Below are 16,012 nucleotides of genomic sequence, written 5' to 3'. Positions count from 1 at the left end.
TTACAATGATCATCAATATTTTTCCCCTCTTGCCTGTTCTCCTTAATTTTGACAGTAAAGAGCAGATATTTCCTGGTTAGACAAACTATTCAAAAATAATGAGACATCCACTAAAATAAAAAAGGAGAAAATCCCATGTACATACTTGACATCATCGAAGACACTCATCTGCAGCTTCAGGAGATCTGCCACTTCCTTTATTAACTCCAAGCCCTTTTCCACACTCAGGGGGCTGTTGAAAGGGAGCAAGAAAACAGAGCATTAAAAAAATGGAACTCATCAATACTTGAGAGGCTAAAGGTCCCAAAAGAGTTATCACCTTGGCCTCTTTGAGTCTGAAAGCCACCACTAACTGTATTCCTGTCACATAGTGATCGTGATATCAAGGGAATTGGGATCAGGTGCTTCTTCAGGCATGATGAATCACCTGAATTTTCCAGCAATAAGACAAACAATAAGGTGCAAATGGAATTGTTAGGAAGTGTAATGGGCCCATGATGCAGCTACCAGTTCATCTCAGTCCTCAATAAAAAATGTAATAAAGTAAAAGGACAGAAAGAAAGAAAAGGATTGACGAGACAAGGAGGGAAACAAACAATGAAAGTCAAATTGCAGGCTCGGTATCAAATGGACAAGTGAAAAGCATATTTTTAAACTCATTAGATTTTAAAATGAATCTTTGCCCAGTGAAAGGATACAAAATTATTATGGATTTGAAAGTAAACAATGGAGCAAGACACACAGTCCAGAGGACACTGATTAGATACATAGGATTTAGCTTGGTGTGTGCATACACTGCTGACAGAGACCTCTTTAAATCTTTTTAACCTTTGTCAATGCCACATTTACATTTTTTTAATTTAGAAAACATGTTGCAATCAAGCCTAACACAATATGACTGCTATCATTTTAAAAAGCACTTATCCAGATGCAAAATTTATATTTGCAAAAATTTCAGGGTATTAGTGCTGATACAACTCTAAAGATGTATTTAGAGCATTCCATCCCCAATATACAGATCCTACCTTGCTTAGTTATTCAGTACTGTGGAACCAAATAAGAAAGTATTAGGAAAGAACAGAGATGCAGAAATTATATAAGTGTCCAGTGAAAACAACAGAGACAACATTCTCTGTCTAAATTGCGATCATAGATTTATTCTCAATATTGTTAAAGCCCCAAAGACCATAAAATTATACCTTACAAGCATATCTAACTTAGGCCACGGTAAAGCAGAAACAACTTTCCTGAGATTAACCCACAGGAAAAAAGGTTCTGTATTTGTTCCTCTGAGGATTTAAAATAAGTAGGAGAAGAAGGTGTCAAAAAAGCATGTAGTATTAGACACAATGTTTTCAACTGGACTAAGATTTTTTTCAAAGCTTTTTTCAAAGGTCACTATTTCTACCTCAGAGTTGAAGCTTTTTTATCTAATTTTACATCATGGTAATTCATTGCCACTATTTTATTTATTGTCTGCAATGAACACTGGGGGTTTAGGTTTTGTTTTTGGTTGGTTTTCTTTTTTGGTTGTGATTTTTTTTCACTGGTTTCTGCATGCACTGCCCTAAGGGCACCTCTATTTAAATAATGGGATAGCTCATGTGGATCTTGGTTAGCATGGAATTGCTCAGCCTCCCTTCATGCTACTAGCCCAAAATGCTCAAGAGACCTCCTGTCACACAACCAGAGGTAGCCCCTCTAGGCACCAGATAAATATAGAGATTTTCTAGATTTCTAAGACAGAAATGTTCTTGTGTGAAAGTAACAAAAGAATCTGATTGATTGTGTAAGGAAAAAAAATGTACTATAGATTATTCATAAAACTGTTATATTTCAAAGACTGACAGTGGATAGAAACGCGATTATTCTCATCACTATGAAAGCAGATTGTCATTGTTACTCTGGGGTTTATGTGTTAATTAAATCTTTTCTCCCAAAGAGGCTGGCTTAAATTTTACAGAAATGATTGGTGTCAGCAAGTGGGCTTTTACTGTAATAGCAAGCCTGATGCAGGCAAAGGCTGCTGTGTCCATTGGTGCTGCTTTTTAACCAAGGGAGCCTCAACCTCCTACTCCCAGCTCACTCCTCCCTACTGCCCTGAAAAAGCATTCCCCAGCTTCAAAAACAAGATATGCTGCAAGAAGCCAATGCAGCAGCAGTAAATGGGGGGTGTAATCAGAGCATTTGAATGCTACAAACCAGCAATAATGCTGGAGGGGAAATGGGTGAGAAAATGGTGCAGGAAGGCCATTGTTTGTCAAGCCTGAACATCCAAGAGCAGTCTTAGTAACTCTCATGCAATATCAAACTCAAACACAAAGGTTCACAAATTCAGAAGCAGCTTGATAGGCTAAGAAATTATCATTCATAATAGCACAGGAAAGCTGCAGGACTAGTATTCTATGGTACCAATACTATTGCTGATCCCACAGTCACATTTGAGGGTTCCCATTAAGAATGATTACAATCATGATATTTTCCAATGAAATTTTTCCAACTTCCCAACACTGGAAAACACAATCTAGTACTGCATACTACAGTTCTATCACAGCTGTGTTGTAGGACAGTAGAATATTCAATACCTTTCTCTAAAAATGCCCAGCCATGATTTCCCATGCTCAATTAAAGCTTTGCTTTTATTCAGTGCTTCATTTTGCTCATTGTTGCATGGTTTGCATGGTGATTGCCTTTAATTTTGTTTACGTGGAGAGAATCACACCATTTCCACCAGCACAGTGGACTGGCTTACCCGGTAGCAGCACTGTTCACCCACATCACCCATCTGACTTCAGACTTTCACAAGGACAATCTTTCAAACATCACCTGCTCACCAACCATGACCCTCCCACTCATCCTCAGTGCAAGCACTCAATACTTGCAGAAAAGATAATATTTGTGATCTTTCACATACTGTGCTTAGTGTTCAGCCTGCTCAATTCAGTTTCTGTTTTAGAGAGTAGGGCTTTTCTTAGGAATAAGTTTTGTCTATTTACTGTGAGGGTTCAACAACTATGGAATTAATTCAACAGGAAGTGTTAGACAAACCAAGAAAGAAAGACAAAAATAAGTGTTGAGATAAAGAACAAATAGTGAGACACTCTAGACTGAAGTAGTAACAGTAGAAAGAAGGCTCTTTAGACAACCCTGACAACAGAAATATTTTATCAAGGCCAAAGACTTGGAGAAAAATTGTGGGTAGGGTTCACACTGCTTTATCTGACCTGTCAAGATGGTCAGTGCACTTCCCAGTGGGGGTTCTGGGAATCCCTTTGGTGCTGGGCCTTGCTGGCACCCCCAGCAGTGCAGTACAGCACAGAGGGAGTCCCTGAGCTGTGGCCCCTCACATTCCAGGGCCAAGGCAGGTGCAACTCAATGCATTTCCTTCCAGGAGTCTGTGATAAGGCAGTTCAGTACACTAGTAACAGTGAATCCTTAAAACGGAAATCACAATTTAGATAAGCCTCAGAGATAAAAAACATGAGCTGGTAAAAAAACAAACGCACAAAAAGGACCTCTCATGGATGCTATTTACATTTTCCAAGCTCTCCTGAGGCTGGCTAACTCTTTCTATGTCCAGGAAAACAAATGGTTTCTGCAGTGCCTCTAACACCCTGCTTGATGGCCACTGGAACAAGCTCCCAGGTCTCGGCACTCTCAGCAGAGTTCAAGAAGTGTTTGGACAATATTCTTGGGTACATGGTGTGACTTTTGGGGTGTCCTGTGCAGGGACAGGAATTGGACTTCTGTGATCCTCATGGGTCCCTTCCCACTCAGGATATCCTATGATTCTATGATTTGATTCTACCACTACTTTTTTTTATTGCCTCGAAGGTTTCTGATCACCTTTAGGCTAGATTTTGGCCTTAGGAAGAGTCAACTGCTAGATGGCAGAGCACCTTTTTGCAGATGATATAGATGTTGCCAGCTGACATCTTGAGACAGTGCTTACTTTGGGTTTCATACCTTTGCTCTCATTCCATTTGCTGTAGATTTCTCTTTTGCACCTTCTTTCAAGGCAACTGTAATAACAGCAGCTAAAAGAAAATGTGATACATCTCACTGTTTAAAATAATTCTTTTGAGGTCCTTTTTAAGTTTCCATCTCCAGCTCTCTTGGAAGATGAAAAGAGAGTCAGAAAGTATATAAAATTCATGTATAATGTACTTCCTTCCATTGCTTTATCTTATAATACCATCTGTACCTGTAAGTGCTACCCTAATTGTTATTTTTTTTTGGTTGATAGATTCAGACCCTACTGCATCAGTAGCAGAACTCTGGCTCATTCAGATGCCAATTTCTATCTCATATTATGGGTAGAATAACTTTGACACACTAATGACAATGAATAAATAAGTGGGGAATGAAATATAAATATTTCCTTTGGGGTTTATAAAGGTACATAGATTGATAGATATAGTTTCAAAGTCTTTCAGAGTGTCACCTGCAAAATATTTCACTACTGCTTTTGTTTGATCTAACTTTTCAGGGCAGGGCTCTTGCACTGTTACACCTCCTGGAGAATATGGCTTATACTTCCGCTAAAAATAGCCAATATTATATGGTAGTACTGCACTATCCCTTCAGATGAAATGACTCCCCAGCTCAGTTCAAGACTCTGATTTCATGATTTAACACCATGACATAGTCATGAAAACTTCTGTATCCAGTTTAATCATGTAAAAAAAAAATCATCCAATTCAGATCTACTAGATTGACCTAAAATAATCCTGAGCCAATCAGCTCCCTATAAGTTCATCAGGAGTTTTGTCTAACACACACACACAAAAAAAAAACCAAATAAAACCCAAAACCTCAAACCAAACAACCAAACCAAAAAAGGCAGGATCTAGCCTATAAAGCGGTTTTATTTAGACATGAATCTGAAATGAAAGCACAGGAATAAATATCTCTTAACTTTAATGTGAGCAGCTGAGCACTTCTGAAAATTAGTGCAATCCATTTAAATGCTCAGGAGTGGATTTGGAAACCCAACTATATGTAATTGTCAAAGTGTTTCCACAAAGTGTACTGGACATTGAATACCAGAAAATTAGATTGTCTGGTGAAAATAAGATTTTGTATCTTCCAGTGTCTAGGTCCCTCCCAGTGAGAAAGCTGAAAACAGAAATATTTTAAGGAACAATCCACTTACAGAGGTAATTTAAATAATAGAACTGAATGATAATCTTCCTCTGCTATTGACTATTAAGATTTAACTTTTCAATTTACAAGAAAAATGCAGTGATGAGAAGTAATTTTTAAAATCTGCTCCCAGGAAGTTAGCACAACTTGGAACAATCCCATCAAGTGAGTTTCTCCTCAGTTTCAGATAAAAATGTATAGTAATACTAGCCTTTTTTAAAAATTATTTTTAGCCTGTCTAAACAATCCCACTGTCTTCAGTGGTTTCATACATAAATGAGAGAATACCTGTAGCTAAACAAGTAACAAATGAGGAACAGAATATGTCTTCACCTGGGAGAGGTCTATCAAGTTACCCCAGTCAAGGCATCCTCCTGATCTGCAATTCCACTGTCCATAAAACAAAGGCAATTACACCAACTTTCCTTGTCATCTGCCTGGTATTGTTATATAAAAGACAATGTTATTATTTGACTTGCATCCATTCTGGATCTAACAGCAGAGGCACCAGCACTATTGGCTCTATATACCACTCCCTACCAAATACGAAGGAGATGTAGTAGCAAATACTATGCCACCTGAAAATTAACTTAAAAACTTCATTTATTCCCCTGCCAAAAATTTTGTTCCAAACTATGTTAGCACAGGGCCTCTGACTGAATTTAGAGCACATCTTGCTGATTTAGAGCATATTTGGAGCACCCTGATCCCAGTGAAGTTAAGTTCTGCCTCACTGGTGAGTTGGAAGTCTTGTTAAGGGCCTGCTGTGGGCAAATAAGTCTTATGGACTAGACTTGCTTCATGAATGGCCAGTTAGACCACTTTAACAGAAAAAAAGTGCTGAATATTGGATGCTGATCTCATAATCAGTTCAGCTTTATGCTCCAATTCTCTGAACAATGTTACAAATGGATTCCACGTTTTCAAGAAATTCCCAAGATTAAGTATAAATCTGATGAGTGAGAACAAACATTTTGAATAATGGCCTATTTTTGACCTAGACCTAATGATTTATGCATTCAAGGCTCAAAGTTTCCCCTTCTGGTTAAAAAACAAAAAGAAAGCATGTAAATGAAGGCACAGGAGGAGTTCTGTGGGGACACTGGCAGCACGGCCAGCTCTGCATGCTGAGCTAAATGGAGCTCAAACTTTAATATGAGCTAGTGGGCAATGTCAAAGGGAACAAGAGGAAAAACAGAAGTAAACAATGATGAAAAGTATATGTTCTGTATTTCCCAACATGCCTGTCAAAACAATCCCATAAATTGAACCATTTTGGTAGCAAGAAATCTGATGCAGTTATACAGATGGCTTGATTGCTGGTGTTTGCCAAGCCTGCTCTCAGCCCAAGGAGAACAACATGTAGCTCAGTGTTATGCTGAGGTTATGTCAGTCTCACAAGCACTTGCTCTCACTTGCTTTTCCTCCTCCCAACCCAATTGCCATTGGAAACCCACTTACTGAACTCTGAAATGCTCCCTTAGTGCAGTCATTCAAATTATGTATTGTCTTTACCAGACTGTACCTAGTGCCCTTCCAATACTCTGTTTAGCAATTGTAATGCAGCACTGTGATGGACATCCAGTCAGCCCTGTCAGATTAATTCAATTGAATCATTTTCTGCAAAAATGAAGAATAATATACAGTACAGAAATGGGCCTGACATTGGGAATTGCACTCTTTAAACCTAAATGTCAGTCTAATCCCCAGTAAAATCTCAAGTAAGGTAGGGTTCAATACACCTAAAATTTGCTTAGATCAGAACACAGGCAATGATGGCCAGTTTGCCCATTTTCAAGAGTGATGAGCACTACAATAAAATTGCAAGGCATTTCTCTGCAGACTCAAAGTTGCCTGAATGCTTAACTACAGTATCCTCCCAGCAGTAAGTGTATTTTCTGGGCAGGTAAATGCCACTCACACCCAGCCTCTTCTGCTGTCCAAACTCAAGAACAGTGGCATGGAGACTCTGTTTATCTCCTGTGGAGAATCTTCAAAAGTTTGGCTGCACTTGTGTTGTTGGCAACATGCCCCCAGCCAGGTAACAATTAGCATTGACTTAATGATTCACAGAAGGCTGATCTATCTCTTTATTATATTATTACATCATCATTAAGAAACTCATTGCTTTTACAGACAGTTACGATACACCTGGACCTAACTGGTCTTCCAATTCAAACACCATCACTATTGGCTAATTAAGAAACCACTCTTTGGTAAACAAATCTCCATAACACATTCCACACGTTCACAACAACAGGTGTAGCAAGTGAAGATAAGAATTGTTTCTCATTCTTTTTTCTGATCTTCTCACAGCCTTTCCCAGCACAATGCCTGGAAAAGTTGTGTGCTGCTCTCTGTAGCCAGAGAGCTGCTGCCACACACTTGAGCTCAACTTGAATAGTATTTAATACCCATCTAAATCAGAGAATGAAGCAGAGCTTGAAACCAGCATCTAGGACTTTTGGGAAAGAGACATTTTATTCAGACTTAATGCTGACTTTAAAACCACTTTCACAGCACACGTGCTCAAAAAAATAAGTTCGGACCAGCAGTCTTCCTTACTCCTGAGTGCTGCAAGACTAAGGTCCCCTTCTGTGCATTATTTATCTTTCTCTGTTGCTTTTAGGCCTGAAGACAAACCACTGGGACATCAAGAGGATGATGGACAGAGGTTACCTCACATTTCTGGTACATAGAACACTCTTCCAGCATGTGGAAGGTAAAACTGCTCAGACCAACTTCAGTAAGGTCTCTTCCATCTCCTGCTTCACCTTCCAAGCCCCACAGTAATAAGCAGAAGACAGACAGAAGGTCCTAGACCCAGTGCCTGTCAGCAGAGCAGCACTAGGCACACTGGATCCCTGAACATCCTACTTGTTTGGCATGTCTCAGTGAAACAGGGAGATATTTTGCAGTCTGGGCTGTCTTCTGAAGTCTTCAAAGGTCTCTTCTCATCAGTGGAGGAAAGGCGGCGTGTAACCTCCCTGTATGGGTATGTCTTCACCTGTCTCTCAAGAAGTTCAGTGCTGTGAAATGAAGTGGATGACATCCTTGGGGAATATGTGCAGCATCCAGCAGTTTGGTACCTAAATGAGTCATTCTGGCTTTCACTCTAAATTTTGAAATAACCACATTTCAGCTTTACACCTAGAAATGTGCCTTAAAGGGAAAAGATATTAAACACATGGGTAACAAGGCACATATCCAAAGTTCTTGAAAACAGAAGCTGAATGGATGAAATCTGTTGAAGAATTTAATTTCAGTAATCAACTTTTATTAAACAATGGGAGCTACACACAGATTATGCCCTGCAGGCCAAAGCATTGAGTTAGAATTGTAAGATTATTTCTCATTTGGTTCTCTATCCCACAGATTCACTTGTTAGCAAAAAAAAAAAAGTCTACCAGAAGACCTGCCTGGATGAGTTCACCAAAGATCCATGGCTTCTTGTGGTGGTACTTTACTGTAGGAGCTAATGTGAGTTTTGATCTGAAAAACGTAATTTTGTTGGTCCTGCCTACCACTATATTTATTCCAAGTGTTTATATTTAAGATTTTTAAACAATCATTCTCTTAGTGGACACAAATAGGAATGTTTTTACACTGAAGATTTTTTTGTAGTGATCTGAGAACTAAGAGTACTTTTTACTCAGTAAAATTACTGAGAGTATTTTTCCCCCTCTAGTCTTTTTAAATACTGAATTTTAAGAAAGATGAATTTCAAAGTTTAAAATAATTATTTAAGGAAGTTCCACCTGGCCATTTCTCAGTAATATCTTTGTTTTGATTGACATCAAATCAGCTTCCTGTCACTGACAGAGCAAAAGTCTATAACAGTATCACTTTCTTAATAAGCAACACAGTCTCCTTAGTACTGAAGATAAAAAGCTAAACCTAAAAAAAGAAAAATCAAAGTTCAGAAATATGAGTCTGGAATACCACATGGAATGCATTAGAGAGTAAAATAAGGCGTGTCTTTAGGATGAATAATGTTGAGGACCAGTTTTCTCTGGCTGCTGACACCATTTGGCAGCAGTATGGACTTTGACTGGTGCAGGCAAAATCCCTGCTGGTGGGAATCTGGGAGGGGCAGCCTGGCCAGCTCCAGCCAAGCTGCCATCCTTCCTCCATGCCTGGAAAAGAGCGGGAATGTCTGTCCTGGGGCTGAGGCTGAGTGACAAGACTCTGAGATGGAGGTATTTCAGAGCTTCTGTAAAATGACTTACAGGTGCTAGGAACTGTCTATTTGCTTATTACTTGCTCTAATGAATACAAAATATTAAATATTAAAGAGGGGGAATGTTGAAACAGGTGACTTCTGCATTTTTAACCACCCACTTTCATGGGCCAGCATCAGGCTTGGTTTCTTTCCCATCCTATCTCCCCTCTCAGTGCACTGCTTGGCAAGGAAAAGCAGAGGAGCTGGAATGCCAGGACCTGGGCACTGCCTGTCCATGGGCAAGGGGCTGGTGCACACCAGCCATGACTGCTTTTTCTGTTTGAAGCAGTCAAGAGAAAAGGATAAAGAGCAGGAAAGCAATTTCCAGTTCCTGCTGCTGGGATCAAGAAGGAGTGAGAAGAGCTATGCTGAAGGAAACACATTCCCAGCAGTACATGCTAACCCCAGACCCTGAGTCAGCTCTCAGCAGCAGCCAGCAGCACAAGACTGGAGGTTTTTTTAGATCACCTTGAACATGCTACTGCCTGATTTTCTAAAACTAACACTAAATACAGGATAGCCCAAAAGTAAGTGTTAAGAAATAAAGTCCAAGATAATTCTGGAAAAATTCTGAGGGAGGGCAAGAGAAGTGGGCAGCTGGGATTTGCCTCTGTAAGGAGCACCTAAGAATCCATCTATCCTGGGAAAAACAGTGCTTTGACAGACAATAAACTTTAGTTTTCTAATGAATATTAGTTCTTCTGCTTTTTCTTTTTTCTTTGGCTTGGGCATTGTTGTATTTACGCCGCTAACAATCAAGAAAGAAAGATGGAAAGACATTAAGAGAGTTATTCAGTAATAGTATTCAGAGAATAGTATTTCCTCATTTCCCCAAGGGAAAACTTAAATGGTGAAAGGGTGCCTATGAAATTGCCATTATTCAGGCACTTGCCCAAAACCCAGTCAAAAAACAGCAAACACAGATATTCTATCCCAGGAGTACTAGGAACACCTGACCAAATAAATGAGAATATTATACGTGAAAAAAATCACTGATTCATTCTCTGACTCCAGAGGTCAGGAATGGTGCCACATTTTCCTTACATGATCCTCACGAAACACATAACCCTTGTTTTTAAAAATAGTATCAGTTAAGCACTTTCCATTGTCACATGTGCACTGTAGCCTAGGCCAAGAATAGACAGAGATCAGAAGTGAACTCCTCTTGCCTTATACCCTGCAGCAAGAGTATTCCTTCTGAAAATAAATAAGATTATGATTATAATTCTACAAACAATTAGTTAATGTGATTATGTATCTGCTTAAAAATTAGAAAAGAAAAATCTCTCTTTGAAAAAAAAATCTTCTCCTGAACTCTTGACCTCAGTAAAATGTTGTTATCATTATATTGCAAGAGTTCTATTGTCATTATATTGCAAAGGTTCCATATTGCCAGAGTTTCACACCTCCTCGATGTTTCTTGTAGGCAACTCCTCTAGGCACTGCCTCTTCCTTATCCCCACAGCAGCCAACTGACCCCAGTTCCCCTCAACCAACAAATCCACTCTTTTATAACACTCTTCATATTGGTTACAGCTGTGGCCTGTTAACATCAGGCCTGCTCCTAATCTTTAATAATAAACCCAGCTGCAACTCTTTAGGGGGGTAAGATTACTTTCTATACTACCTTTATTCACTTATATTCTATCCCCCTACAATATGTATTACACTAGGTGGTGTTTTAGAAATGTTGGGAAATGGGCCGCTGCCTTCAGGATTTCCATTCTTTCTTTTAAATTTTCAAGTCTGAAAATATGTGCCACCATATGAAGAGCAGGATTCATGTATATAGATACAACAAATCTTTTCTTCAGATTTTCTACAGCCTCAGAGCACAAACTATGAGGAGTTTAAAGAATACCTTTGCTTTTTCTCTCTTTTTTTCCCCAAAGTATTATTTTTGTTAATGTCTATTATTCTGTCACACTTTTTCTAGCTGAATCTCATCTACCATTGTACTCCTTAATCCCTCAATGTATTTAAATCCATCTGGAATTTTTCTAAATCCTCCATAGTTCTTCCTAACAGAGACAATTTGCCGATGGGGTACCACTAATCTCTGTACACGCTGAGGAGCAGCAGTTCATGACAAATCTTTCTCTTCTATCTCATAACCAGCTCTTAATCCTCAGTGACACCCTGCCCCTTGCTCTGTGACTCACTCTCCTTAAAGTCAGTGTGAAGAGCATCCCATTTATGTCCTGTTGATTTGAAGGGTAGCTACAACTTGTGGTTTTGCTGTGACAGCAGCCTTTTTCCTGGGAGACTCTGATGTATCTCAGCAGAAGGTGCTGAGGACCTGAGGGTCTTCCATGTGTGGTGCTGCCACCAAGGAGAAGAGAGGTTCCCCTGCACTGCCTCCTGGAGGCCCAGGCTCAGTGGCACTCACATACAAATAGGCAGGACTTAAATTGTGTAGCTTAAAATAGCAGCTTATAATCAATGTGGTCTCAAGTCTGCGACCACAGCACTTCTCCATCTCAGAGAAGCTGTAAACAACACAAGGGAACTTTTATTTTAAGGGCACAGTTTAATTCTTTTGGATTTCCCTCTTTTTTTTTCTTTTTTCTCTTTTTTTTCCTCTGCTAAGATTAGTAAATATTTTAACAAGCAAAATAATGGGAAACTCAGCTACTGATGTATGAAATAAATTGATGTGAAACTCCTTGCGTGCAAATTTCAGTAGTAACTGAGGCATGGGAGGGCTGCTGATGGTCCTGCAACAAACAGATACAGCTTTACCAAGGCTCCACTAGAAATTTTCCCTCCCCTCTTCCCACTGACTCCTGTCTCCTGGGAATTAGCTTCATGGCACTTTTTAGTACACTAACACCACTGTTCTCTGATGTGAAAGGTCATTTACCAAGCCTGGCTTCTGCCAACCTCTGAGACAAACACCTCACAATCCAAAGGAAGGATGTCACATTTGCCTGAGGAGGGAATAAATGGACAAGGGTGTCATCTACTCCTGCCCCAAGGATGGAGCAAGTGCTCCTGCCACCTCTGGTCACACACAGCCTGTAGGAAAAGACAGGGCAACACAGTGCCATGACTCTGCCAATCTCATCAGGCTGGCAAGCACCAGTATAAAGCTATCAAATCCAGTCTTCTCCAACTCCTACTCCTCTTTTTCTAGACAAAGGAAGTCTCAGTCATCATAAGAACAGTACATATTATCCATACAATGGAGAAGAAATGGAGACCTTAGAGGGGTTTGCTGCAGGTCATAGAGGAGGTAAGTGCCATGGCAAGGACTACTGGGAACATTTTTAACACCAAGTTTATAGTGTTGCCATTAAATTCTTTCTGAGGCTACCAAGCCTAAAAAAGAATTTAGACACTGAAATTGTATTTATTTCTCTTGTCTGGAAGTGCCCTGAGAGTAACTCATCTGATAATCTATAATAAAAGTCCTGGGCACTGATGCTTTAAGTCCATGGTGTTAGAACAGCCTGCCTTGTCTGTCCGAGTTTTTTGTCCATGCTTCAGTGTAACTTCATATATCTTGAAACACACATCTTCAGTAAAGACTTTGTGAGAGAATGCATTTCATGGATTCATTGTGGTTTGAACAGAGTCTGTGTCTTACATTAAGTTAAATAATTATTAATTATAAATGTGTAATGGTTCACATTTATCCTGAATTCATGAGAACAACTAAATAACTTTCAAGCACAGAGCTATTCACTGGATTGTTTGAGAGCTGCCTGACTTCACAGCACTGTTATTGTAATCATTTTAAGGACACTGCAATTTTATTGCATTGGGCTGCACTTTCATTTTTTCATGCTTGTTTCCTCAAAGGCTATATTAGCCATAAAACCTTTTTAGGCTTACTTCTATTTTGACAGCTCAGCAAATTCCCACTTTCTGTAATTTTTTTTCCTTCTTTTCCCACCATCAGTAAGTGTGAATCTAAACCTCTTAATACAGACAGATTCAAGTCCAGACCAATTTGTAACACAAATGACACTCACTAAAAATCAATGGCAGTGGTTGGGCTCTGAAGGTCAGGGGAGATAACAGCATCCTGGAAACAGGAGAGTGAGAGAGAAGTTGAGAAGGACCAACTCTCTGGAGTTATAATCAAAGTGTGACACTGTGCCAGCCTGTGCTTGCATTACTTCAAACATTCACTACCTCCAGCTGTGTTAATAGTAACAAATTCATACAGATGCTTTGTCGCCTGCAGAAGCACAGAAATAATGGCAACAATCTGTGCCATGATTGTGTTGCCCTCCCTTCTGAGGCTGAAATGGACCCCACCAAAGCACTCCCTAATGCATTTTAAGCTGAATGCTGGAAACAGCTAAAGGGTTCACTTGTCATGCACCCTGAATATCTGATGCAAAAAAGCCTTGAAAATGCAAACCTGTTCTTTCATATCAAATAACTTCTTCATATAAGTCATTAGTAAATGAGATTGAGGACAAATGATGATACATATTTTAATGCACTTTTGATTTTTAAATTCTTTCCCTTCCTTCATATCTTCCATCTTCCTTCAAGGCAGCATAAAGCCCAGACCATTTTATAATGCAAAATGACAAAGAATATCCAACAATACAGTGTTCAAAAAACGGAGTTGAAGAAACACAAATACTAGTTCATAAAGGGACTAAAGCACCTCCCCTATGAGGACAGGCTGAGGAGTTGGGTTTATTCATCCTGGAGAATGGAAGATTGTGTGAGAACCTCGAGGCAGCATCTGAAGGGGACCTACAGGGAAATCAGAGGGGGCTTTTCATCTGGAAGTGTAGTGACAGGACAAGGGGGAATGGCTTCAAACTAAGAGAGAACAGGTTTAGGTTAGAAGTTAGGAGGAGATTCTTTACTGGGACTCTGGCACAGGCTGCCCAGAGACTTCTGCTTACATTTATTCACTGATTTTCTATTTATGAAATTACTTCATTCTAATTTTTAGTGGTCGAGCATTTACATTTTGTACACAAAATGTGAGTTAAGAAATTAAAAAAAAAAGGCATGAAAATTAAATGATGGTATTTTTACATCTCAGGACTGGGCAGAACACCACTGATGAAAAAGTACTGTCAGATAATAGATTGCACTATGATTCAGCATGCTGCATTCCCATGAATCCTGATCTTTGGCTTTCTTGTTCTCACTCATTTCAAAAGTTTAAAATTCATTACTTTTTCATAGTGACCTGAATGGTAATTACTCAAAAAGCACTGTGATATCCTAGAAGAATTGACCATATGTTTTTGTGAGATATTACAACATCTCAATGTTTTAAGGACTCCCACTGTTTATAAGAACAAAGCACAGTCCCCAGCCCCATCCTTAGTTTGGGCATATTTAATGGGCAGTTCTATAGCCTGGAGTCAGCACAGTGACCTGAACCTGTTCACTGAGAGGTGGTGGAGTACCTGAACCAGCTCTTCCAAACACCTGGCATGGAAGACCCAAACAAAGGATGCAAGAGCAGCACAGAGGCATGGAAAGAGGAATGAGAGAGTCTGGGAATGCCTGGCCTGGGAAACCAGGCCAGCAGCCATTCCTGTTCAGCTAAGTGGAGTAATACAGATCCGAGGGAGTCCTTGTGGTGCTACTGAGGGCTCCAGGCACACTCCCAAAATTGCCCCCCGCATCAGGACCAGAGTGAATGCTTGCCATTAGTCATTAGTGCAGCAGATTGGCTGGTCACCAGGTACATTAATTGGAAAATTTTCTCTCTATGTTCCTCTACAGGTACAAATGCAGAGCTGGTCCCAAAAGAAATGAGAGGAAAACGTGCAAAAGCAAAGCCCTTCGAGGAGGGAAGGATGGACACTGGGAAGGACTCTTCTCCTGTAAATTTATCTACATCAGCAGGTGAGAATCACCTGTTCTGACACAATATATTTCAACAGATTGTGAAAGCACAAAAGCCAAGGGCAGCTGAAGTAGAACAGATTATCACATCTCTGTGCATATAACAGATAATAAAAACATACAAATCTGAACACATGCAGTAAAAAAAAAAGGCAATATTTATTGCTCTCTGTGACAAAGCCATATTAACTACAGCTTCTCTGTTATTTTCTTGTGGATGAATAGGAAGCATGAAGCATCATTTTCCTATGGGAATATATAATATCAAAATTGAGGCAGTGAAGCAGTAATATGGAGAATGTGATCTCTGTCACTTTCTAAGAATCACAAGGAAACTGGAGAATTATAGATGGAAGAAAGATTTCATGTCTAGAAAACTCTAGGGACCATAAATAATTATGCATGAAGAGTTGGCAACAGAAAATTCTAGAATTATGTCTCTCTACAGGTTTTGGTGCTGAGACACAAAGACCAAATTGTACCTACTGGATAATTTCACAGGAAAGGATTTTCTACATGTATTATTCAGATAGGGGGTCAAGCTATGTTGTCAGAAGCAAAACCTTCGGCTTTAAAATCAATTATGGACATTTATGGAACTTATTTATACAAGGGAAGAGTTATATAAGGTAAGTAAAAAAATCAGAGATAAAAATTTTACCTTTTTTTTTCTAATGTCAGCAATGCTGTTCTTTGGTGATTTTAACAGACTTCAGTAGCAACAGATTTTCTGGTTTTTGTGTATTTATAATTTCTCTTCATTTTTAAAGCCAGTTGTGGAAATTAAGCGAAGAATATGAACAAATCTCT

At 39.4% G+C, this 16,012-nt stretch overlaps 1 protein-coding gene across 1 annotated transcript in view; it reads right to left on the bottom strand.

The window, feature by feature from the left end:
* LOC115948536 (receptor-type tyrosine-protein phosphatase N2-like) overlaps positions 1-16,012 on the bottom strand; it is a 175,047-nt gene that overhangs the window by 144,130 nt on the left and 14,905 nt on the right. The window contains exon 5 of the mRNA XM_031061727.1: positions 146-232. Within this exon, the coding sequence (XP_030917587.1) occupies positions 146-232 (87 nt within the window). The remainder of the gene's footprint in view (positions 1-145; positions 233-16,012) is intronic.

Source organism: Geospiza fortis, unplaced genomic scaffold, assembly GCF_000277835.1.
Source record: "Geospiza fortis unplaced genomic scaffold, GeoFor_1.0 scaffold282, whole genome shotgun sequence".
NCBI lineage: Eukaryota > Metazoa > Chordata > Aves > Passeriformes > Thraupidae > Geospiza > Geospiza fortis.
The sequence above is the reverse complement of the archived record's forward strand: the minus strand, read 5'-3'. Positions and strand labels throughout refer to the sequence as shown.